At 38.3% G+C, this 27,854-nt stretch overlaps 1 protein-coding gene across 2 annotated transcripts in view; it reads right to left on the bottom strand.

Annotated features, from left to right (window-relative positions):
• Positions 1–27,854, bottom strand: part of LOC105499031 (proline rich and Gla domain 1) — an 88,205-nt gene that overhangs the window by 30,692 nt on the left and 29,659 nt on the right. For both annotated transcript variants that reach the window (XM_011771432.2, XM_011771433.3), the window contains exon 2: positions 4,425–4,475. In XM_011771432.2, the coding sequence (XP_011769734.1) occupies positions 4,425–4,434 (10 nt within the window). In that variant the 5' untranslated portion in view covers positions 4,435–4,475. The remainder of the gene's footprint in view (positions 1–4,424; positions 4,476–27,854) is intronic.

A 27,854-nucleotide genomic window follows, 5' to 3' on the forward strand; every position in this document is an offset into this window, starting at 1 on the left:
GTGAGTTATAAAGTGCTCTACAGTGTTAATATCAGAATAATTACAGATTCTTAAGAGTCCCAAAGACTAAGCCCTGTTTAAGAATTCATACATAGTAAATGGGATTTCAGTGTCACACACAATGGACACTGGTAGTAGTAGGCTAATAAAAAATTAAATATACAAGGCTGTTCTCATCTTCCCCACCTCAAGATTTAAATTTTGTTTATAATCCTTCATGTCACATAAATGAATGATTCTTCTAACACATATGTACAAATAACTTCTTCATCTAGTATCAAAGAATGCTAAAAGAAATTCACCTCAGTTTTAATTTCTCACCTAAACTGTACAGTTATCCAACCGTGTTTTTTGTTTTCATGCATCCTTAATTTATGTAACAAGGCTAGTGCCATATCTTTGCAATATTTTTCCTCTGTGTCCCTCTGCATGATACATTGGGCTACGTTTGTGAGAATCTTTGCCAAATGCAGGGAAAATTTCATTGTACAGTGCCAGAAAAGAGAAAAATGAGCATACAGTAGCATCTTTTTCTCCCCAATAACAGTGTCAGCAATTAACAAACGTAATCAGGCAAACTAAGCAAAGCTTAGAGAGTAAAGGATAGAGTCTCTTTGAGATTCAGGATATTACAAATGCTTTCAAAGTGGTCAACACAGTGAAAATGCTATCACAAGCTTCTGTATTTGTAAAAGCAGCATTCTTTGAAGCACTTCCCTTATCTCATCACCAGCTTGGAAACATGCCTATCTTTGCAGATTACATTACCATGCCCTGTTCTTTAGCAAGAACTACAGTTGACTCTTGAACAACACATATTTGAACTGCACAGGTTAATTTATATGCAAATTTTCTGCAGTCTCTGCCACTCCTAAGACATTAAGACCAATTCCTCTTCTTCCTCCACTGATTCCATGTGAAGATGACAAAAATGAAGACCTTTATGATGATCTACTTCCACTTAATAGTAAATACATTTTCTCTTCCTTATGATTTTCTTAATAATATTTTCTATTCTCTAGTGTATTTTATTATAAGAATACTGTATGTAATACATATAGCATATAAAGTATGTGTTAATTGTTTATGTTATTGGTAAGGCTTTCAGTCAACAGTAGGCTAGTAGTAGTTAAGTTTTGGAGGCATCAAAAATTATACATGAATTTTTGATTACGCAACAGAGTCAGCATCCCTAGCCCCCACATTGTTCAAAGGTCAACTATATACTAATTGCCTGACCATTTGAACAAAAAGTTGCTGAGACATCTTCTAAACTAAGCACCTAATAGTCCCTTTGCTAGTGACCTGATGAGCAGTCTAAAAATGAATAGAGGAAATGAGAAAGAATGGGTTTCCTTGTCTCAGTGCAGCTCTCTCCTCTATATGGCTATGGCAGTATCCAACAACCACAGCATTCTCCAAATCCACTTGAAGCTTTTGGGATTGGGTGAGGACCAAACATGATGTGCTAATGTTATAGGAGTTACTAAGAAATTATTTTAGGCAGATAGATAGGAAAAGGGGTCCTTGGGAAGTTTTTCTTTCTTTTAAAGCAGCTCCAGAAACGTTTCTTGTCTAGCAGGAAAGCCCAGGCTCTTAGAGTTGGGCCAGCAAGCTTTGATATGCAAATGCAGGCCATTGGAAACTGGGTCCACACAAACATGGCCATTCCCACCATCTTCTTCCCCTTGCCCCAACATGTTCCTGGCAACATGGCCGTCCCCACATATCCCCACGTGTGTAGAACATCACGGCACCCTACATTTGCACATTAAAAGGCTAGGGTGGGAGGGCCAGTTTTCTCACAGGCTATGTGAATGACATACCTGGTCAAACCAATCCCCTGAGCCCTATGCAAATCAGACACTGCCTCCTCCAGTCTCCTCATATAACTGGCTGTTTTCCACCACACTCCAGGTTTCCTCTCTCAGCTGGGAGCCCCTCTCCCTCTGTCTCTGTAGGCGGGAGCTTCTTCCTTCTTTGTTGCCTATTAAACTCTCCACTACTTAAAACCACTCCAAGTGTGTCTGTGTCGTTTTATCTAACTCGGCGTGAGACTAAGGACCCTGGAGTTCCCCCAGCCATTGGAGCTGTATCACTACTCTGGAAGCTTCCACTGACAGCTGATTTGCGGGCAGGCCGTGGCATAGATTAGTCCCAGAATTCTGAATAGTGTTTAAAAATTTTATTTAGTTTTAAAAATTCCAAACCATCAGAGATTGCCATCTTTTGTGAAGATTTGGAAAGAACCAGAATAGCTAGGCCTAATCAATTTCCAAGGGAAGCTCTGGAGAAAACAGGAACAAAAGCTGATTCAGCAAGATTCAAGAAGATATTTTCCGTGATTGATCCATAATCCTTGGAGCTTCCTACCAGGGCCCATACAAGGGTGGGGCAAGCAAAATGCAACAGAAGGAGGAACTCTCAGTTGCTTATATGACTCAAGTCCCAGTCATGCTGCCTACAGAAGCATCTGGTCAAATAACTTCATTTTTACCCATTAAAAAAACAATGAAGATATAGTTAGTCAGTAAGGACAGTTATGCCGGGCGCGGTGGCTCACGCCTGTAATCCCAGCACTTTGGGAGGCCGAGGCGGGCGGATCACAAGGTCAGGAGATCGAGACCACGGTGAAACCCCGTTTCTACTAAAAATACAAAAAAAATTAGCCGGGCGCGGTGGCGGGCGCCTGTAGTCCCAGCTACTCAGGAGGCTGAGGCAGGAGAATGGCGTGAACCCGGGAGGCGGAGCTTGCAGTGAGCCGAGATTGCGCCACTGCACTCCAGCCTGGGCGACAGAGCCAGACTCTGTCTCAAAAAAAAAAAAGGACAGTAATGGGCAGATACCACTGCTGTATTCCATTACACTTTAGAACTCTCAAAACACTTTTACATGTATTATCACATTATGCCAACCACAACTTTCTGAGGCTAGAAGTGCAGAATGTATTAATCCCACGTCAGAGATGAACAAACAAGTTTAGGGAGTTTCTAGGATTTGATCAAGGTAGTAGAGGTAGAGCTTGAATTCAGGTCTTTTGTATCCAGTATTCTTCTCACTATACTATACCACACCACACACCAAATCTTCCTCTGAGGTCCTTCATAGCATTCTAATTTTATGATTGTGAAAATTAATAAAATTTAAAAGCTGTTGGAACCCCCCAAAACACTTTAAACCTTGGGAGAGATGTGACTGTGGTTTCAGTCACATAACATATTTTGCAATTCTGCTTCTTAGGTTATAGTTTAACACTCTTCCTCATTGCTGTTGTTTTGTAAATGAATAGCAAAGACCAGAGGCCAGACCTCCCCCTTTCAGTCACTGATCTTTGCTACTCTTCCTTTATTATCCTGTACCTAACTCAGACCAGATGGTGCCCCAAACCGAGACCCCATGACAATCACATCTTCATTGTGGAATGTTAAATATACCTTTCCTGAAAGAAAAGGACCACCTGGATCAATCAGGTCATTGTAACTATGCAGTAAGCCTTACATAGAAAGATGTTAAAATTCTGTTAAAATATCCTAAACTTTGTCTATTCAAGTGATCCCCAAACTTCTACAATTGGAAACAGTCATTTCCATTCTTTGGAATCAGTGCTTTCCAGATGAGTTCGTCCTCAACCTTTGCACTCGAATAAACTCTTTAAACTAGATTCTGACCCTTTTGATTATTTTAGGTTACCATGATATACATTAATCAGAATTATTTATGAAGTCCCTCTGGTGGCTGCTTAATATTAACAAGGAAATGAACTGAAATTTATCTGTTGTCCACTGCCCATAAGCAGCCTTATGAGAAGGCAAAAATAAACAAAAGGAATTCATCTAATGGTTCGTAATGCTGGGCTTTAAAATAAAAAAAAAAAAAATTACAGATCAGCCTCACAGATGATTATTTTTACTACTTTCATTGGCTGCATAGTAGACTATTTTATGTTACTAGCATGAAAACAGAAAACAGAAAAAAGTTGTAAAGAAGCTGGCTTTGGGGAAGGTCTGTATATAGAGTATATCTATATATACACTATATATTATAGTATATATATCTATATACATACACTAATACATATATACAGACTATATATTAGTATAGATAGTATTATATAGTATATATACTAATATATATAGTATATAAGTATATATACTAATATATACTGTATATATAGTATATATATATATTGATCCATCTCTCCCTGTACTGGGAGGTCTCTACAAAAGAAGAAAATCAAAGATCCAGAGAACAAATGTGGTTGATGGTCTTTCTCTGCAAAGCCCTGCTTCAGACAAAAACTTTTTAACACTAACAAGAAATACAATTTAGGTGTCCACAAATATACTATGAGTTAGAAATTTAATTTCCTGACTATAATAGCTACAGAGACAGTCTAAATTACTTAAAAGGGAAGAGAAACTTACCCCTCCCCATGTTTTCTTGTGGTTTCTGGCAGGTCCCTGGATGACGATTCCCTGTACAAAACAGAGCACATACATACAGTCAGATTGACAGAGGCTGAGTGGTTCCATCAGATAAGCTCCAGTACAGCTGATGTGGTCAATGTGAGCATTTCATTTCAGTACATTCCAATCTTTCTCCCTTACATAAATGTTTTCTCCCTCACAAACAGATAATCTAACCTCAGAGGACAGAAGCACAATATTCTGGAAGCAGGGGCTCTATATCAACTAACTATGAACTTCTTTATCTGGTACTAGTTTCTGTCCGTGCCAAGTAACAATCCCCAAATTGGTCACACACTTATCTCTTCAGAAAACAGCAATATCAACACAAATGGCAGACAAAAATCCCAAAAGGCCCAATGCTAATAACCAGGCCAGCAAGTTACTAGCTCTCCTGTCTCTGGCTTCCCTTCAATATCATTCTGTGACAAATTCAATAGCCTTTATAGCGTAACATTTTCCCAAATGGTGTAAAACAACAGCATCCCTAATCAAATTAGCCCTGAGGCAAAGCAGCCCACAGAGTTATTTCCAATAAACAGTATGAATCAATGACCATAAACTACTGACAACAGAAACTCTGGAGAAACAAAAAACATACACTGCAATTACAGAGAAAGGGTATACACAGGGGAACAGAAATTGTTTCCAAAAGATGGGAAAAAAAACCCTCATACATACACAGAAACCAATTCATATCATAATGCTTCATATTCTCACAGGGTTCAATCATAGAGCTATCATGCATTTATTATTCACTTATCATGTTCCCAATATGAAACTAAGCACCTGAAAGGTAAAGCTATAAGACATAAACTATCAGTCCATTAAGGAATCTATAACCTACTTGAAGTTAAGCAGAGACCATTGAGGAATAAATATTAGACTGAGACCTGATAACCAACTGTGTGACACCTGATCAATCATTTTCTATCGTAAATTCTTTGCAAAAGGAGGAGGCTCAACTATATGAGTTTTCCCAAATTATTCTCCACAGTGTCAGGCCTCTGAGCCCAAGCCAAGCCATCGCATCCCGTGACTTGCACGCATCCCCTGTGACTTGCACATATACACCCAGATGGCCTGATGTAACTTAAGAATCACAAAAGAAGTGAAAAGGCCCTGCCCCGCCTTAACTGATGAAATTCCACCACAAAAGAAGTGAAAATGGCCTGTTCCTGCCTTAAGTGATGACATTACCTTGTGAAAGTCCTTTTCCTCGCTCATCCTGGCTCAAAAAGCTCCCCCACTGAGCACCTTGTGACCCCCACTCCTGCCGGCCAGAGAACAAACCCCCTTTGACTGTAATTTTCCTTTACCTACCCAAATCCTATAAAATGGCCCCACCCTTATCTCCCTTCCCTGACTCTTTTCGGACTCAGCCCACCTGCACCCAGGTGATTAAAAAGCTTTATTGCTCACACAAAACCTGTTTGGTGGTCTCTTCACATGGACGCACATGACACAGTATGTTAAAAAGTGTGTTATTCAAAAACAGGGCTCTCTGATCTGGTAATAGGGCAGAAACTAGTCCCAGATAAAGAAGGTCATAGTAAGTTGAAATAGAGCCCATGCTTCCAATGTAGGAAATACTGACGTAATTTAATCAGGTTTCTTTATTATAAGACTTCAGAGCCTTTAAAATGCTACTGAGCAATGGGACAGAAGTACAGTCTCAAAGTATTTAGCTATATAGTCCTTTCTGTAAGCAACGGGCATTTCTCAGGAGTCTTGTTCTTTTGGAAAACTGGACAAGATAACTGCTAAAGTTTCTTGCAGCTCTGAAATTCTGTTATTTTCTAACAACGCATTAATCATATGGAACAAAATTAGCATAAAGTGAATCAAGAAAGACGTCAAGGGGGCTGGATTCTCAGATAATTTTGGAGTTGAAAGGAACTTTAGAAATCATCTAATGACTTCTCATCAACGCATCTTTTTTGAAAGCAGCAGACAGCCCTCAAAAAATTTTATGTGGACCACCAATATATAAAAAATGGGTTAGGGTGGAACTCTTCAGGCAGAATTGGGGTGGTGGGTTGTAGTCTCACCCATTGAGATTTTTTTCTGGAGGTGACCTGGACATACCTCATCAGAAACCTAGCACTATAGGAAGCACAATTTGAAATCCAGTGACTCCTGACCCTTCAGATAAAGCTAGTCTGGGAAACCTTTAGGGAAGTGTTAGAACTCATACCTTTTTACAGGAAGGTTCTCACCCTTCCCAAGTATTATCTCAACTTTAACCGTAACCCACTCAAATCACATAAATGAAATAATCATTATGTCAACATAACTATAAAACCATCCTTACTCCAGGAAATACCAAAAGAAAGTTAATATACTAAAATGTAATCCATGTACAAATGAGAAGCCATGAAAGAGTTAAGCAGGGCAGTGATATAGCTAAATTGGGATTTTAAGAAGACACTTCTGGCAGCAGTAGGGAAAGGAGATTTGAGGTATGAGAGTGGCTTGACCAGGGACAGTGATATCAGAGATGCTAGGTAAATCTGGCAGGACTTCTCGTATTTTATTTCTTGTTTATTCTTTAATATTTAATAAAGTCTTTTAGAAAAGAATCAAGCCTATTTCAGTTGTGTTAGAAGAAACCACAAAGGAAAGGGCTGTCAGGCCTGGGCCAGGATTTTCAAAGAGGAATTGCCGCTCCAGAGGTCAGCATGGTGTAAACAACAAGCATCATTGGAGGCAGCTATCTTCCAGGGGAAGATAAAACCAAGGAGGCAAAAATCAATACTACATGTCAGCCACCTCATCTAGCGTTTCAGTAATAAACCTCCAAAGATCAGCATCTTATTTTAAATAAGACAATTTTCTTACAGCGATAAAAGGCTCAAGGCCTATTACCCATATCACCTCAAACCGCAAACTCCCCCAGGCCCAGGTTACCTCCTTGCTTCTTCTGATGTCATGATCTTTCCATTCTGATCCTCTGCTGTTCTAGTCTCTGGTCTCTTCTTTCAGCTTGTGTGTGTGTGTGTGTGTGTGTGCGCGCGTGTGTGTCTGTGTGTGTGTGTTAGTTTTTAATACTTCTCTAAGCAGCAGTATTTATTTATCTTGATTCTTAGTCAGGTCCCCATCCCAAACTAAACGTTACTTCTAAAATAACGGCAATACACTTAAAAACAACAATAACAACAAAGTAGTTTTTAGCCAGACATTAGAAAATCAAATAATCTTTGTTCCATGGATTAACCCACCCTGGCATTACACACCCTCTACAACCAGATTCCACTTTCCTTAATAGCTATACTACACTCCAGCCAAACCAGCCTCTACTCATCCCTTAAATATGTTTTGAACTGGTCCAACTCTTTGCCTCTACTCTTTTCCTCCGTATTATCTACTACAAAAATTCCATTCATCCTTCAATATCAATAGTGATACTTTCCCTCATTACCTGAGTAGCAAGTAATTTCTTTTTCCTTTGAACTCTCATAATGCTACCTCATCCAGATGTTAATATCTTATAGTGTCTATCAGACTAATTCTCAAAGGGTAAGCAATTTGTCATCAACACCTGTATCTAGCCTGGGCAAGGCACTAGATCATTCCCAAAGAGGATTCTAGTGGTGCACACAAACCAGACTTAGGGGAAGTTCATTTGTGCTTAAGTTTCCCTTAGTATAAATGAGTGCTTCAAACTCCAGTAATTCACATACCACCTTAATCAATTTGATCAGTTGTGCTTAATGTGTCTGTTGTGTACAGTTACTTAATGTTTCTTTCCATTAAGTTACTTTTTAACTTCAGTATCCACTTTAGCGCTGTCCTATAAAACACTACGCAAAAATATGGGTTTGTCGTGTTCTATATTTTCTAATGTATATAAAATACATAACTCTTAAGGTTATAGAAATGTTTCCAGGTCATACCTAGATATTCAAAGCATATCACAAGTGGTACATTTTGTGGAAGACTGTTCTTTCCTGTCTTCAGTCAATCCAAAAATATTTGGTGAGTGTCTTTTATTTGCCATATGCTATTTTATTCTTCAGAGTAGTGGTTCTCAAATGGAGGCAATTTTCCCCCGAGGGGGCATTTATCAATGTCTAGAGGTATTTCTGTTTGTCACAACTGGAGACGGGTGCTGCTGACATCTAGTAGGTTAGGGCCAGGAACTGCTAAACATCTTACAAATGCATGGAACAGTCCCCTACAAAAAAGAATTAACCAGTCCAAAATGTCAATAGTGTCAAAGTTAAAAAACCCTGCCTTAGAGAAAAAATTGGCAAACAAGAGAGACAAATTCTTTTTTTTTTTTTTTTTTTTTTGAGTTTACAATTCAGTAACAATGTTATACATGATACTCTCTTTCAGTATTGTATTAGTCTCTTCTCACGTTGCTGATAAAGACATACCTGAGACTGGGAAAGTTACAAAAGAGGTTTAACGGACTTATGGTTGCATGTGACTGGGGAAGCCTCACAATCATGGCAGAAGGCAAGGAGGAGCAAGTCACGTCTTACATGGATGGCAGCAGGCAAAAAGAGAAAGCTGTGTAGGGAAACTCCCCGTTATAAAACCATCAGATCTCATGAGACTTACTCTCTATCACAAGAACAGCACGAGAAAGACCTGCCCTCCATGATTCAATTACCTCCCACTGCGTCCCTCCCATGACACATGGGAATTCAAGATGAGATTTGGGTGGGGACACAGCCAAACCATATCAAGTATATATTCAAGAGTCAACAATCTACAGTTTTCAGGATTTCTTCTCTGTGTGCATTTCTTGTACATGAAAGTCATATTGGCACTGAACAGATTTCCAGTACCACAGCTTTAAAAATTGTAAGGGAAGACTTTATTGATCTTTATACTGTTCATACAGTTTAGAAATGACAACTTAACAATGCAGAAATGCAGTGTTCAGTACAGTACTTAGGTAGAGCAAGCTAATATCCACATTATTAGGACCCCAGCATCACTAAAACTGTCAAAGAACTACATACAGAAGTATGCATCCCCAAATACAGGCTGAAGATTGCAAAGTGGACACTATGTTTTAGATGGAGATCCAGACTGACTTTATATCAATGTCCTGGGAGCTGCTATCATTTCAGTTCAGAAAACACCAAACAAAATACCACTGTATAATATACAGTTATTTGAATGTTGATTGAATAATTACTATGTTATAATATACTAGGGAAAATGTTAGGTTCTTTTATATATTACTTATCTTATTAGACGCTAAAATTTCCTTAATTTGGGACAATAATAGAATCTGTATCATATTTTATCTACCTTTTGGAAAGTATATCTTTTTTGAGAACCATATCAGGTTTCCTGTTGATTTTTCAATCTGAATTTTTTTTACTATAGTCTTCCTTAATTGTATATATTTAAGGTGCATAACTTGATGTTTTCATGTCTTTTTTTTTTTTTTTTTTTTTTTTTTGAGATGGAGTCTCACTGTGTGACCTGGGCTGGAGTGCAGTGGTGCAATCTCAACTCACTACAACCTCCGCCTCCCGGGTTCAAGCGATTCTCCTGCCTCAGCCTCCTGAGTAGCTGGGATTATATGCACCCATCTCTACACCCAGCTATTTTTTTGCATTTTTAGTAGAGACGAGGGTTTCACCACGTTGGACAGGCTGGTCTCGACCTCCTGACCTCGTGATTCGCCCGCCTTGGCCTCCCAAAGTGCTGGGATTACAGGAGTCAGCCACTGTGCCCAGCCTTGATATACTTATCTTAATAGACACGTACAAGCATGACCTTTTAAATAATGACATGTTATATACATCCCAACAAAGAGTTCCAACAACAGGTAAGAGCATGGGCTTTGCTATCATACGTATGTGGGCTTGAGGCCTGGTCTGCCAATTACCATCTATCTGATCTTGGGAAAGTTATTTAGCCTCTTTAAGACTTAGTTTGTTCAACCATAATGGGGTTATTAATAGTAGCTCTAATTTCACAGGCTTTGAGGGAGGATTAAATAACAGTTTTAATAGTTATTAATAACAGTAAGCAGGACCTATGAGGATGCTAACAAAGATTTGGTATTTTTCCCCTCAAAATGTTTTGGTACAATCTGGTTCTTGAGGTTTATTTTCTAGTTGGTCAATATGGTTCAATACATTAAGTGTAACTATTACTACCTCAGACAGAGAAGAGAGTGACATAAGGTATATTTTGTGAGCTGAATGTTTTAAATTAAAATATGATTTGGCTTCAGTTGCTTTGATGTTTTAAATTTGGAATGATTTAAATTTGGAACTCTTAGAGAACTGTAGGTTCTCTAAGAGTTCCTTTGCCATTTTTGATGTTCCTTAAATGCACTTGCCCCTCTTTTCTTAGCCTTCCCATGACAATAGACTGGCAACTCCCATTCTTGGTAGTTATTCTTCTTCCAGTAATCCTCTGAGATTCAATTATATCTAGCTCTTTATTAGTTTTGAAACACTGCAGGCTACATTTTAATTTGTAGAGGACTTCTATGTTGACTTTACTTTTTAGCCACATGGCTCTCTCATGGTTGATTAGGCAGGTCAATCACTTCACTGTCTACCACGGTGCTTGGATACACCATGACTATAATCTCTGGTTACTCTCCTTAAGGCTTTACCAGTCCCAGGCTCTTGCTCTTCCCCAGACCCCAAGGCCCTTCTAATTTTTAAGGGTAAAAGGATCTAAGGGCCCTGTGGCATACTCTAGAGCAGGTGCTCCCTGGAGTTCATTCCCTCCTTGTGGTGTCTCTTAAAGTCACAACTCTCTTTGGCTATCTAAGAGTTCTTCTGTAAGTGAAAGTTTCATCCTATTTGGCCTCTGGGAGTTTCACCTCTGCATCTTTCTGCTTCTACATCCTTCACAGAATAGAAATTCAACTGGTATTTGTTGTATGTCTATTATGATAAGGCAATTTCACTTTATGTCATCTTATCAGTGCTTGCAACAACTCTGAGATAGGTACAAAAAGACTTCTTGATAAATGATAAAACTAAATTTCAGAGAAATGGACTTACTCATGTTCGCATAGTAAATAGGAGGATCTTAGGATTGGGTTTTTTAAAACTTATCAACACATTTACATAAAAAATGCCAACATTAAAACTCGATGACTTTTGACAAACACAGTTGTGCAATTGGTACCTAGGTCAAGATTCAGAATGCATTCCCAAGATTTTAACCTAGGGTTTCTGACATCAACTCCAGTGTTCTTTTAATCACATATGTAGTCATTCAAAAAATATTTACTTACTGCTTATTACATTTTAGTTATTTTGCTAAACATTGGGTTGTTAATGGTGAATAAGGCATCTGTGATCCCTGCCCTAATAGAGCTTAGGGTCTATGGGGGAGTCATTATATTTTGTTTAACCATAAATAAAGGACCTTAAGGTAATAGAGTAACTTAAAGAAGTTCAGTTTGGGCCGGGTGAGTTGGCTCATGCCTGTAATCCCAGCACTTTGGGAGGCCGAGGCACTCGGGTCAGGAGTTCAAGACCAGCCTGGCCAACGTGGCGAAACCCCGTCTCTACTGAAAATACAAAAATTAGCCGGGCGTGGTGGTGTGCGACTGTAATCCTAGCTACTCAGGAGGCTGAGGCAGGAGAATTGCTTAAACCTAGGAGGTGAAGGTTGTAGTGAGCCAAGATCACACCACTGCAGTGCACTCCAGCCTTGGAGACACAGCGAGACTCTGTCTCAAAAAAAAAAAAAAAAGTTCAGTTTGATTTCAGCATAACAAGCAAGGGAGAAGGTGGGAGACAAAGACAAATAGTCAAATCATACAAGGCTTTACTGGCTGGAAAACCATTTGGATTTCATTGTAAAAGCAGTGGGAAACCACTAAGCAATACCTCTGTCTTCATAAAATAACCTATTACCTAAGAGCTTGCTTAATTCTTCAATTATTTTAACCTTTAGGTATTTACTATGTGCCATTCACTTCACAAATCCTACTGTTTCAAATGTATAAAAACAATAATTGATATAAAAGCTTGAGGTATAGATATATGTAAATTTATATTAACATTATGTATAATTAACATTATTAATATAAAATAATATATGATATATTAATATAATTATATAAAATACATTATAAAAGTATATTATTAAATACTTTTTTAAATGAATGTATCTAATATGTATATTTATACATGCTGTTCTTCAGTGCTATATACACTAGGGAACAGCATCAAAATGCTGTTAGATATTGCTGAAATTCAGAGATACCTCCTACAATCTCTAGAGCAAAGCTAGGCAAGCTATGCAAATGAACAAAGGATACTTTGTTTCTGTCGTCCAGTCATCCTCAGAGTTGGATACAGTAATATGTAGCAAATTCAGCCGTTCGTTTCTCAATTCAACAGATATATATTATGTAAATACTCAAATAAAATATACATTGTGTGTCTACTACATGCCTAGGTGCTAGAGAATCCAACAGTAAGCAATACAGACACAAACCCCTGCCCTCACTAAAGTTACAATCTAGAGGGAAGAAATAGTTAACCTGTGTCTGTTTATTTAAACAAGCAAAAGTATAGTATGTAAAACAGTGATAAATAGTGGTACCTATCAAGGAGAAAAATAAGGCAGGAAAAGATGTTATTTAAATAACTATTGCCTGTGTAAGAGAAATACTTCTGTGGGTTTATGTATTTTTAGGGGACACTGCCTCCCAGGCTCAAGTGATCCTCCCACCTAAGTCTCCTGGTAATTTTTGTATTTTTTTTGTACAGACAGGGCTTCACCATGTTGCCCAGGCTGGCCTCAAACTCCTGGGCTCAAGTGATCCACCCGCCTGAGCAAAGCTAGGCAAGCTTGAGCCTCCCAAAGTGCTGGGATTACAGGTGTGAGCCACCACACCTGGCACTAGTTTTCTAATGATACAACAGTTGGTGTATATCAGGGGTCAATTGGCTTTTTTGGTAAAAAGCTAGAGAATAAATATTTTAGGCTGTGAGGGTCATATGGTCTCTGTTGCAACTACCCAACTCTACTGTTACAGCATGAAAGCAGCCACAGAAACAAATTTGTGTGTGGCTATATTTTAATAAAAACTTTATTTATGGACACTGAAATGTGAATTTTATATAGTTTTCATGTATCATAAAATACCCTTCTTTAATTTTTTTAAAGCATTTAAAAATGTAAAACCATTCTCAATTCATGGCCACACAAAAACTGGCAGCCAGCCACTATTTAACAATCCCTGGTGTATACAATGAAATGGCTTACTGAATTTTCATACGTCAACAAGTCAAAGAAATAACAAGGAAGTCCAGTGTAAGTACTGAAACACAGAGATCCAGCACCATCAATAACAACAGGAAGAGAATTCTCTAACTTTCAAGTGAGAGATATTAATTTTATATGACAGTGGGACTTATATTTCTAGTGCACAATAAAATATTAAAGATAATGGTACAACCATCTAAATAAATTATGCTAAAACTATAGAAACACCTCAGTGAATAAAAAAGTCATTGCACACCACATCAAACAATCTAGATGCCCTATAAATCACTTCATAAAGTCAACTGTATTCTCTAACAGAAATAAGTTTATTTCATCCACAATGATGTTTGAATTTTACCTTCCATCCCAATAAATCTATACATTCAGCCTTGACCCATCCCTTCAGTTGCACAATTCTAAATGCCTCAGAGAAATCTACACCTGGATATCTTGCCACCACCTGAAATACCATGAATCTAAAACAAATATTTTCTCCACCACACATATAAACTCGTTTCTCCTCAAAATTTCATAATATTAATAATACTTTTATTACCTAATTCAACCCAAGTCTTATGGAATGACATTTTAAGATGTTTACTAAAGTTATGTTTCTCCCAATAGTTGATTTTTTTTTTTTTTTGCTTCTTTCTTTATTGTGTATTTACCATCTGCCCGACAAGTACCTAAGCCATTTTGTGTTCATTGCTTCAAATGAAAGACAATTATGGGTCAGAAAAAGAGAAAAAATAAGTTTTTCTGTCTTTTAAGGTACTTGGGAAAACCAAGAAGTCTTCTAGCAGATGAAATGATTAAATAAAATAATGACAGCAGAAGCTCCTCCTCCAATCCTACCCAACCAAACCCACCTTCCAGGCTAGAAAGGCTCCTCTGGATTGAAGGAAAGAGAGAAATCAGTGGGGCCTAGGTTGGAAGAGTCAGATCAGAAAGGAATCAAACAGATTAAAAATGAAGAAGCATTTTTAGTGAGGGGCATTTCTTGAATGCTCAGGAGCCCCTTGCGGGTGGGTTCAGCATCTACAAACCGTAAGAGCAAGCACATGGTCAGAATCTTTCCTGGGGCTATATGCTGAGGGCTTCCCTTGGGCAGTAGCCACTCCCTTGCTGATGTCCTCCCTACTGTAAGGATGCCTATCCATGCCTGAGGCTTTAGCCAGTTGCCATCCAATTTTTATCCATGTGTGAAGCTTTAGCCAGTTCCCATCCAATTTTTATCCATGCCTGAGGCTTTAGCCAGTTCCCATTCAATGTTTCCTTGTAGGTAGCCATCCTTGTAACTTCCCTGGACCTTATAAGCCCTGAAGAAGACAACCCTGGACACTGTGACACTCTGTGACAGTAAGAGTACTGGTGGTGGTTACAGTGATGAGAACAAGCTCTGTATTTGGAATTAGCAGAGTGAGGAAAGGAATGGTAGGCACTAGGAATCACTAGCCTGATTTCTTATACCATAAATGAGTTTTACATTTTTGATCTTCATATAAACGAAATCATTAGTGTATACTTTTAGATATTTTTGGCTTCTGCTTAGCAGCTTGTTTGTGAGATTCATCCATACTGTTGCAGGTAATTGTAGTAGATTCATTCTTACCACTGGCTCTGTATATTATACGCACACACGCAGGCACGGACATACACACACACCCCTGTTCATTTTTTATTCTACCAGTGACAGACACTTGGATTGTGCTATGGTCTGAATGTTGGTGTCCTCCAAAATTCATATGTTGAAAGTTAATACCTAATTACGACAGTGTTAATGGGTGGAGCCTTTGGGAAGGGATTAAGTCATGAGGCTGCATTCTCATGAATGGGATTACTATCCCTATAAAAGAGCTTCCCATCCCCTTTTGCCATGTGAGGACACAGCAGTAAGGTACTATCTTTGAAGCAGAAGAGTAAGCTCTCACTAGACGCTAAATCTGCCGTCGTCTTAATTTGTGACTTCCAGCTTCCAGAACTGAGCAATAAATTTTTGTTTTTCAAAAATTACCTAAAGTATTTTGTTATAGCAGCCTGAATCAACTAAGACAGGTTGTTTTCAGTTTAGGGAAAGTAGTAAAACAAACTCCCATTACACAGGTTTAAAACAGTGGCAATATCCCTGGCTCAATCTAACATTACCAATCAGTAGGACCTACTCACTTCCTTTGCTGTAACACCAGATCTCAGTCTATTCTCACCCCTACAAATCCTAGCCACATCTCTTTAAATTAATAGTATGTGATATGGTTTGGATCTGTCCCTACCCAAATCTCATGTTCAACTATAATTCCCAATGTAGAAGGTGGGGTCTGGTGGGAGGTGACTGGATCATGGGAGCAGTTTCTCATGAATGGTTTAGGACTATCCCCTTGGTACTGTTCTTGTGAGAGTGAATGAGTGAGTTATTGCAAGATCTGGTTGTTTAAAAGTGTGTAGCACCTCTCCCCTCTACCTATTCCTCCTGTTCCAGCCATGTGAAGTGCTGGCTGCCCTTCACCTTCCACCATGATTGTAAGTTTCCTGAGGTCTTCACAGAAGCCAAGCAGATGCCAGCATTATGCTTCCTATGCAGCCTGTGGAACCATGACCCAATTAAACCTTGTTTCTTTATAAATTACCCAGTCTCAGGTATTTCTTCATAGCTCTGCAAGAATGAATAAAGAAAATCGGTACCAAGGATTGCAGCATTGCTATAAAGATACCTAAAAATGTGGAAGCAACTCTGGAACTAGGTAAGGGGCAGAGTTGGAAGAGTGTGGAGGGATCAGAAAGAGATAGGAAAATGCAGCAAAGTTTGGAACTTCCTAGAGACTGGTTGAATGGTTATAGTGATGTGGACAGTGAAGGCCAGGCTGAAGAGGTCGCAGATAGACATGAGGAACTAACTGGGAACTGGAGCAAAGGCCACTATTGTTATGCCCTTGCAAAGAATTTGACTGAATTGTACCCCCACCCTAGGGATCTGTGGAACTTTGAATTTGACAATGATGATTTAGGATATCTGGCAGAAGAAATGTCTCAGCAGCAGAGCATTTAAGATGTGGCCTGGTTGCTTTTAACCACCTATTCTAATATGTGTAGGCAAAGAAGTAACATAAAACTGGAACACATTTAAAAAGGAAGCAGAGCATAAAAGCTTGGAAAATTTGCAGCCTGGCCATGTGGTAGGAAAAAGTCCATTTTCAGGAGAAGAATTCAAGAAAGCTGCAGAAATTTGCATAAGTAAAAAGAAACCAAACGCTAATAGCCAAGATGATAGGGAAAAACTCCTCAAAGGCATTTCAGAGATCTTCATGGCAGCCCCTCCCATCAAGGCCTGGAGGCCTAGGAGGAAAGAATTGTTTCATGGGCCAGGCCCAGGGCCCTGTTGCCCTGCTGTGCAGCCTGGGGACACTGCTCCCCACATCACAGTTGCTCCAGCTTCAGCCATGGCCCAAAGGGGCCCAGATTCAGTTCAGGCCGCTGCTTCAGAAGATGTAAGCCATAAGCCTTGGCAGCTTCCACGTGGTGTTATGCCTGTGGGTACACAGAGAGCAAGAGTTGAGGCTTGAGAGCTTCTGTCTAGATTTCTGAGGATGTATAGAAAAGCTTGGATGCCCAGACAGAAGCCTGCTCCAGGGGCAGAGCCCACATGGGGAACCTGTACTAGGGCAGTAATGAGGAGAAACTTGGGGTTAGAGCCCCCACACAGAGTTACCACTGGGGCATTGTCTAGTTAGACCTATGAGAAGAGGGTCACCATCCTCCAGACCCCAGAATGGTAGATCCACTGGCAGCTTGTACCCTCAGCCTGGAAAAGCAGAAGGTGCTCAACATCAGCCCTTGAAAGCAGCCGTGGGTGCTCAACCCTGCAAATCCACAGGGGTGGAACTGCCCAAGGCCTTGGGAACCCACGCCTTGTATCAGTGGGTCATGGATTTGTGATATGGAGCCAAAGGAGATTATTTTGGAGGTTTAAGACTTAATGACTACCTTCCTGGATTTCAGACTCGCATGGAGCCTAGCCCCTTTCTTTTGACTGATTTCTCCCTTTTGGAAGAGAATTTATTACCCAATGCCTATACCCCCATTGTATTTTGGAAGTAAGTTGTTTTTTATTTTATAGGCTCACTGGTGGGAGGGGCTAGCCTTGTTTCAGGTAAGACTTTGAACTTTGGACTTCTGAGTTAATGCTGAAATGACTTAAGATTTTGGGGGAGTATTGGGAAGGCATGATTGTATTTTGCAATGTGAGAGGGACATGTGATTTGTGGGGGGCTAGGGCCAGAATGATATGGTTTGGATCTGTGTCCCCACCCAAATCTCACAATCAAGGAGGTGGGTCCTGGTGGGAAGTAATTGGATCGTGAGGTCAGTTTCTCATGAATGGTTTAGCACCATCCCTTTGGTGCTTTTCTTGTGATAGTAAGTTCTCCCGAGATCTGATTGTTTAAAACTATGTAGCACCTCCCCCCTCTCTCTCTTTCTCCTGTTCCAGCCGTGTGAAGTGCTGGCTCTTCGCCTTCTGTCATGATTCTAAGTTCCCTGAGGCCTCCCCAGAAGCTAAGCAGATGTCAGTATCATGCTTCCTGTACAGCCTGTAGAAACGTGAGCCAATTAAACCTCTTTTCTTTATCAATTACCCGAAATGTGAGAACAGACTAATATAGTACCCTTCATAAAGACAATAAATACCTTAATTCTTAGGATCTTTCCTAGAATATACACTTAGTATGTGCTCAAGGAAAGGTTATTATACATGTGTAATCATTACCATCAAAGTGATCAATAACAGCTTTTAATGTAGAAATGTAATTCATATTTTGACATCTTGGTTGATAAGGTCTTGGAATTGTTTTAAGTGTTCTATTTTGGGTATCTCTCACCTTATGAAATGTCCCTAAAGCCAAACTCTCCAATACTAAAACAGCCTATGATTAGCTACATACTTCTCCTCACCTTTCTCAAGATGCTCAGAGGGAGGTGATAGAGAAGTAGGAGTGGGCCGGGCGCGGTGGTTCACGCCTGTAATCCCAGCACTTTGGGAGGCCGAGACGGGCAGATCACGAGGTCAGGAGATCGAGACCATCCTGGCTAACACGGTGAAACCCCGTCACTACTAAAAAATACAAAAAAAACTAGCCGGGTGAGGTGGCGGGCGCCTGTAGTCCCAGCTACTCGGGAGGCTGAGGCAGGAGAATGGCATAAACCCGGGAGGCGAAGCTTGCAGTGAGCTGAGATCCGGCCACTGCACTCCAGCCTGGGCGACAGAGCGAGACTCTGTCTCAAAAAAAAAAAAAAAAAAAAAAGAGAGAGAGAGAGAAGTAGGAGTAAAAAAGAGGAGATAAGTTCTGGTAGGCTATTTGAATACAAGGTCCTAGCAACTCATAGCTTTAACATCATCAGGAGAAACTGAAAAGAGGCTTTTAGCATAACAAACCATGGGAATAATAACAGAAGGAGATAATAACATAGTGCTTTGTTATCGGATCATTGTGTTAATTCCTTTAATCTTTGCAATTTTATGAGTTAAATATAAAACTATTATTATCCCCACTTTACAGGTAAGGAATTTGATACAGAGTGGTTAAGCAATTTGCCCAAGATCATAATGTCTGTAAAGTGGCAAGGCTAAGATTCTTACCTAGGTAATCTGGCTCAATGATGACATACAATAGCAGGTTCTTGACTGGGGTTGGGGAGTGCATTTCTTTCTCTAAATGGGGTGAGAGTTCCACAATTTAAACAAAATATTAGATTGAGCTATGTGTGAGCAAATGTAAGTATGGATTTTATAGATACTTTATATATGCAAATAAAGCTTTTCAGCCATTAAAAAGTATGAGAAGAGGATTACAAAGAGACAGGAGGAAACTTTTGCAGGTGACTGCTTGCCCATTACCTAGATTGTGATGATAAATTCATGACTGTACACATACATTTTTTTTTTTTTTTTTTTTTTTTTTTTTTTTTTTTTTTTTGAGACGGAGTCTTGCTCTGTCACCCAGGCTGGAGTGCAGTGGCCGGATCTCAGCTCACTGCAAGCTCCGCCTCCCGGGTTTACGCCATTCTCCTGCCTCAGCCTCCCGAGTAGCTGGGACTACAGGCGCCCGCCACCTCGCCCGGCTATTTTTTTTGTATTTTTTAGTAGAGACGGGGTTTCACCGTGTTAGCCGGGATCGTCTCTCGATCTCCTGACCTCGTGATCCGCCCGTCTCGGCCTCCCAAAGTGCTGGGATTACAGGCTTGAGCCACCGCGCCCGGCCTGTACACATACATTTTTTAAAATCTCCAATTATACACTTTAAATATGTGTATGTATGCCAATTATATGACAATCATACCTCAATAGAGCTCTATGAAAAAAGAATGAAATAGATCTATAGATAAGCCAGTCAAAAAATAAAAAAGGATGTCCACAATGTATTGAGTAAACATTATAAAATATTCATGATATCATTTGTTACATATGTATAAATATGAAAGAGTATATTTTTATATATATATGTGTGTGTGTATATATATATAAAATGTTATCTGTGAGGTTATTTTGTAGCCTCTGGCAATACAAAGAGCTTTCACTGAGGCATCCCTCCACAGGTACATGAAGAAGCCAACTTGGGCTGGGTGCCAGTAGCTCACGCCTGTAATCCCAGCACCTTGGGAGGCCAAGGCCCGTGGATCACCTGAGGTCAGGAGTTTAAGATAAGCTTCGTGAACATGGCAAAACCCCAATTCTACCAAAAATACAAAAATTAGGCAGGCATGGTGGCAGGCACCTGTAATCCCAGTTTCTTGGGAGGCTTGAGGCAGGAGTATCACTTGAGCCTAGTAGGCAGAGGTTGCAGTGAGTCTAGATCACGCCACTGCGCTCCAGCCTGGACGACAGAGCAAGACTCCGTCTCAAAAAAAAAAAAAAAAAAAAAAAAAGAAGAAGGCATCTTGGAAGCAGATGCTCCAGGCCCAGTCAAGCCTTCGGATGACTGCAGCCCCAGCCTACATCTTGATAGCAATGTCATGAGAGACCCTATGCCAAAACCACCCAGCTGAGTTGCTCCTAGATTACTCTCAGAAACTGTGTGAGATAACCAATGTTTGTTACATGAAGCTGCTAAGTTTTGGGGTAATTTGTTATGCAGTGGTAGATAAATAATATAGCATATAGTATTGCTCTTTCGTGAAATTATATATATATATACACACACACACACACACATATATATGGCATACACACAGAAAAGTATACAAATCATTAGTATACAACTTGTTGAATTTTCACAAAGTGAGGCCACCCACGTAACCAGCACCCAAATCAAGACACTTAGCAGAATAGTACTAGCACCCCAGAAACCCTACTTCTGCTTCCTGTCCAGTTACTACTTCCTAATAAGGGTAACTACTACCCTGACTTATTACACGTTTTGTGTGTTTTTGAATTTCATATAAATGGAATCACAGTATGTACTCATTTGGATCAAGCTTCTTTTGCTCAACATCATGTTTGTAAGATTCATTCATATTGTTGCATATAGTTGTAGCTCATTCATTCTCACTACTGATTCCATGTTAGGTATATATCCCCATTTATTCATTCTACTGATAGAAATTTAAGTTATTTCAAGTTTAGGTTTACTACAAGTAGTGCTGTAAACATTCTTGCGTATGTCTTTTGATGAAACTATATATCTATTTCTTTTGGGTGTATGCCTATACTTCTATTTCTGTTGGGTGTAGAAGTAGAATTACTGGGTCACATGCTGCCCATATTCAGCTCTACTCATTACTACTAAGCAGTTTTCCAATGTGGTTGCACCAATTTACACTCCCAGCAGAGTTCCAATTATTCTACATCTGTATATTCTTACAAACTCTTGGTATTGTCTTTTTTACCTTTGTTACTCTTGTGGGGGTAATGGTATCACATTGTGCATTTTCCTGATGAGTGATGAAAATGAATACCTTTTTGTACACTGGCCCTTTGAATATCTTTTGTGAAGTGCCTGTTTCAAGTCTTTTGTCCATTTAAACATACATCACTTTTCAGATCAGCTAAAGGCCATAATTTTCTAAACTTATGAGTTTTGTATGGTATTATGAAAATAAGAGTCTTGGAGCAACAGAACAGTCATCAAAATAAAAGAAAGATAAAACTAATAGTAGGAATATAGTTAGGTGCCTCTTCTAGAAATATAAGAGAAATAAGAATAGCAATAAGGCAGAAGGAATCCTTAAGGTAGAAATGAGAAAAAAAAGAGAGAAGCCATTATGAAGACAATGCATCTGGACAGAATTTGCTTCTTTTTGGTGGGTGTGAAGTAAGCCACACATAGGAGATAGCTCAAGAATCTTATGTTAGCCTTAGCCACCGTCCAGAAAGTCTTTTCCATGGAATAGAAGGGACACGGATGAGTTTTAACCCTATTATATAGTGGTATATAACTCAGGGCAGTTCAGTGATAGTAGGCAAAACAGTAAATATTCTGCAAACGGGAAAGTATATCACTTGTAAGTGTGGTTGCATTACATCACACTTCTCAAAAGAGGAAAAATGGTCATTTACATATACCCTTGAATGGCCAATAAGTATATACTAACCTTCCTTTAACCTTACAAGCCTACATTAGGCTTTACTTTCTTTTTTTTTTCTTTTTCTTTTATGAGTTACCAGAATGCACTATGGCATTAGGTGCTTATTTTTAGTTTACCGATTAAATTTTAATAAGATTCTTCAGATAGCCGAACAATCAGTTAAAATAGTTAATTTTGCTGGACAAGATCAATGCATAATGGACACCATGTATAAGTAAAAAAGTAGAAGAATAAACAATGTGGCTTTGGTTGTATTATCTTAGGCATAACACAGCACAGAATTTTAGCTCCAAATGTAACAATCTGGTGTTTTAAAAGTGATCATATAAGAAGTTCAGGTATTTTAATTTTTAAATAAATAAGGTCAGATATACTAAATTACTTCAAGAGGTCAATATAGACAAATCAACCAGAGAGAAATAGGTTATCATATTTTTAACTCTCACATTGTCATACTGTACAAGCATGTCACAAAAAGAATGACATTGAGAAATCATTGCAAATAGCATATGGGACAAATTTGATATGCCTCTGAGGCCTTAGAAGGACACAGTTATTTCTGTGACATGTAATACTGTTGCATCACTAGCTACTAAATCATGTCACTGTAGTGAATGTTCAAGAATATCACATTAAAACTACCAGGAGAACCAAAATGTAATGACTTGACACACATAATTAAAATATTAGCCTCAATTCTCAAGAATATCTATTTTGCAGGATGAATTCTTAAATAAGATTTACATGTTCAATAAAGACTTTCTAAGTAAAGATCCATGTCCTATAAATATCATTAAAAATTATTCAAAGGAAATTTGTCTCAACAAAAAATCAAATTGATAAAGCTACATAATAATAAGAATTACATCCCATAAAAGCATGAGTGTGGGTTTCTTTGTAAGATAAAATTAAAAGGCACCTGCAGAAGCACTTTTGCCTTTGCAAACCAGTATCTTTTCCTGCAGAAGTAGCCCAGACAAAATTACAAGGATGGATTCCTGGGAGAAAGTGATGCTGTTGGGTTACACTAACTATGTAGGAAAAGAAAATCTAAAAATAATGTGGAATTCTAGGCTTGAATTATCCACTTCTTTTGCTTTTATACTCTTCAACTCAATCTAATTGAACTGGAGCACTATGAATTCTCAGACAGAAAGCAGAAGAGAAATGAAACGAGGGTCCTGGAAAGTCCACGAACTAGAAAATGAGCTTAATCACATTTGATTAAAAATTACCAATCCCCAAAGGGAGATTTGATTTTGTAATGATGTCCTATTTTAGTTAATGCTGTCAGAAATCATGTATATCTTATTTGATGCTATTTCCTCATATGCATCAAAATTTATTGAATTAAAAAGATATTCTAATGAATTGAGCTCATGTTATTCCAGTTTGTATTCTATGTTTTTATTCATACATTATAAGAATCTTCCTATAAACATGATTCTTAATAGTTGCATTATATTCATGTACCATAATTTAACCATTCCCTAAATGTTTTACCATTTGGAAATAAACTTTGTTATATCCATACACTGGAAAATTATGCAGCCTTTAAGATTTGATTATATTTTTGTAATTGCAAATAACATAGCTGTGTATATCTTAGTACACTGCTACATTATTTCCTTGGGGAAGAAGAGTGTGAAAACCTGTATCAAGACATCTGGAGACAGAGCTATCTTATTCTTTGGGGCAAGCATGTGCATACTACTGGGAAAATTAAACAGGGGGGTTATCAGCTCTTCACACGTGTCAATCAATTTAACCAGCTTGCCTCTTAATACTTAACTGAAATAAACTACAAAAATTGAAGCTTTCCTATAGTGAAGTGGAGATGGTATGGCAGTGAGAGAGTTAGATCACAAAGGGTGAGTGTGGAATAACTGATTCCGACCAGGCAATATACAACAGACAAGTCCATTTTGTTCCTTAACCAAATGTGAGATATTTTTAGGAGGATGTTTCCTCTCCTATAAAAGGCTTCCAGGTGAAATGTATGAAGACTAAGGGAAGCTTGAAAAGAAAGGGTCAAGATATAATCTGTGCATACTTTGTTTGTTCATTGCAGGGGTTACTATATGCATATGATCAATTGTTGTTTTACCTCACAAATTATCTTATATAAAATTTCAGTTGTTATATATTTCTGGATATCACTTAATTTTGTCCTAGATTATCACCAAATCATGATAAACAAAAAAGGAAATACGTACACCAATTCAACAAATTAAACTTAATATTTCTGTATCAAATTCACTTTATTTATTCACACTAGGTAGGCCTGTTCTGGAAAGAATTAAACATGATTTACATAAAATCATGTAATAAAAGCAGATAAAATAATAGTTTAAAAATAAGCATTTGAGAAAAACATGACAAAGGGAAAGATCAATAATAAGAGAGAGAAGACAAAGACAGGATTCAGGTCTGCATACAAAAAAAAAAAAAAAAAAAACAGTTATAGAAGGTTCTGTAATTTTGATAAAGGAAGGGGTAAACCTCCTAGTAGTCAATAGCAAAAAATAATGTTACATGAGCTATGGTATCCCTAAGATAAAAATAAACCAGTTGCCCAGAAATTTTATTACTTATGATTTTGAGATTAGACAGAAAAATTATCCAGTGTCCTCAAAAGAAGAAATGTAATGAACCATGTCTTCAACATCCATATAGTATATACAATAACACATTTAATGTCATAATTTCTTATAACTTCTTTCTTGTAAGTCAGCCAAGGGCAAGACAGCATAGAAGCAATGTACTCTATATTTGTATAACATATTTAGAAATTGGCCCACTCGAATGGCTTCTTAAAACAACTTAGACACAATCAAAAGCATACCTAGTGCAATGACCATGCCAAAGGAAACTCATTGCACCTGGGTGGTTCAGACCAACGTCTGATGGCCACTCTATAAACAAAACATAAAAGATCTGACTCACTCTACTGGCCCTTCTCCAAAAAAGAACAGCAGTCCTGAGAGAACTGCTGATAAGCAACCCCACGGGCCAAGATAATTCTGATTATTTTTCCATTCTAAAGAATTAAGGGCAAGGTATTATAGTTCATTTGAGGGTAGCCTTGGGTCTCTAAGAATTACTACTCTCCAGAAGCAGTTCGTGGAAATCCTGCCAAGTTGGTTTACAGAATCAGCGCAGCCCTGGGATCAATCAGCCACAAGAAAACAGGATGTTTGTTATTATATGGTTATAGCTAAAATGTATCCCCAAAACCTTATACTGGAGTCTAACTGTCTGGAAACAATGTACTAAAGGATCTGGTACTGGGTGGAGGGAACATTTTCTGGACTATTACCACTTTAGTACTCCATTTTCAGGTGGATTCAAATCTCTCTATAAATCCCTTCTTTCCCCTAGTTACATATCTTTTCATCAGAGTTGAGGTACAGGAACAGAGGTATGGAGGGAGTTCTGTCTGAAGAGTTTTTTCTCTTGCTCCCCCAGCTCTGCATCTAGAACATTTATACCATTTTACTTGATCTGCTCATTAAAAACCCAATGAGTCCAGAGAGGTGAATAATCATACCTGTTTTACAGATGAGGAAACCAAGGCTTAGTTTGGTTACAGAGCTACTACTTATTATAACCTGTAGTACCACATTCCAGGTCTGATTCTTAATCTAATGCTGTCCTCACTAAAGTACTGAACCAAGAATGGAAAATTTTCAGCTCTCAGCTTAATTTCATATGTCCTACAGATTTTCTAATATTAAAATGCCCATTTTTGAAACTTGCAAATATGAATCAGAGGTTCTAAGAAAGGCTCTTAGAGTTCTGGCCCTTGCTTTTCCACTACAAGAAGAATCTTAAAATTTGAGTCGAGTTAGTTCTCTGCAAATGCTGTCTACTTTCCCATTTCCATGCCTTTGTTCACCCATTCTCCTTCGTTTAAATATGATATTCCTTCCATTTTTATTTAAATCCTAAAACCATCGTTAATGACAGTATAATTCTTCTCCTCCTTAGAAATGTATCTTCACCAGCCCAGGAGGATGTAATCACTCTGTCCTCTGAATTTCTATGGCATTCAAATCTGTAGTACTCACTTTTGTTTGCTCACCCATTTTCTGTGTGTGTATTATTCTCCCCAGATTGCAAGCTCTTTGAGGGATGTGGCCATGACTTGGCCTATCTGCATTTGTTATAGCATCCAACACTTAGCTGGCACAGAGAATACACTCAATAACTGATGAATAAGATACCAAATCCCCTGGACTGTCTAAACAAACCAGTTGCCTACTTCACTATCTTTATTTCATTGTAGATTTGAACAGTATTTTAATTTCCCATTTTCCTCTTTACTGCTCCTTTTCTACTTGATCTATAACACAAAACCAACATTGGGTTGAATACAGATTATTGTATGATATGGGTGAAGAATATTTTCTGTTCACCAAACTGAGGTATACTTAAGGCAGGCAATTTGGAAAATGCATAAATTTTAATTGTTACTTCATAGTTCCTTATATAAATATTTATCATTTATTTAATCAGTCCTCTATTGGTTTTAGTTTAGGATGGTTCTATTTCTTCATTATAAACAGCACTAAAAATATACCTACCTATATGTTATACACATTTCTTACTATTTTCTGAGATTAACTTCCTTGGCCGATAATTATTGCTGTTACTTGCAGTGGAACACTTTTCTACTAATATATATATCAGGAATAGACAGATGAATAATAATTGAACTTTCTACTATGGTAGAAAGAAGCAAATAAAAATGCAATAAACACATCTCAGATGCTATAAAAGCAGTAAGTAAAGGACACATTTTAGGAAGACTAGTCAGGTCAATTGCACCTAGAAAAGATAAGAAGTCTTCACAAACATGGTGACACTTGACAGTCTTAAAAAAAGAAGACTTGCCTGCCAGGAGCAGAAGGGAAAGAACACTCTACCTTGCATCCTGTCCAAAACTGCTACCTCTAATCCCATGCTAAAAAAAGAAAAAAAATTGCAAAAAGACATTGTAATTCAATATACTTCCCATTCTTCCAACAAAAATTAATAAGGACTTACTACAGTCAACTATTGTGCTAGGACTCAATGATTACCAAAATGACATAAAACCTGCCCTCATGCTGCCGACAGACTAATGATTTTCAAGGATACTTTAATGAACCAAGCAATTACAACTCAATGGCTGTATAACTATCTCTCAGATATAGCACTGTATCTGGCCTAAAAGAAGTCTGATTCTCCAAGCCTTTCAAACTAAAACCTAATTTTGTTTCTTACGTACAAATTATCTCACTCCCAGAATAAAGAGAAGGACATCATGTTGTCATTTGTGATCATTAAAAATCTCAGTGCAATTACAAACCTGGCAAAGATCCTAGGAGATCAAATCCGTCTATTGTGTAACTAACAGCTTCAAAGCCTCTGGAGACGATCAGAATCCAAGTACTTAAGAAAATTACCTCACTATCCATTCACTTCCTTGGAAACTGTTACTGAAATGTCTTGCTGCAGTTTTAGCTACCAAGGAAAGTCACTCAGGAAAGGCTGCTCCTACATATCAATTTAGTTACTAGTTTGAGGAGAAAATTCTCTTTGGCTAACCAT

This window comes from Macaca nemestrina, chromosome X (assembly GCF_043159975.1).
Source record: "Macaca nemestrina isolate mMacNem1 chromosome X, mMacNem.hap1, whole genome shotgun sequence".
NCBI lineage: Eukaryota > Metazoa > Chordata > Mammalia > Primates > Cercopithecidae > Macaca > Macaca nemestrina.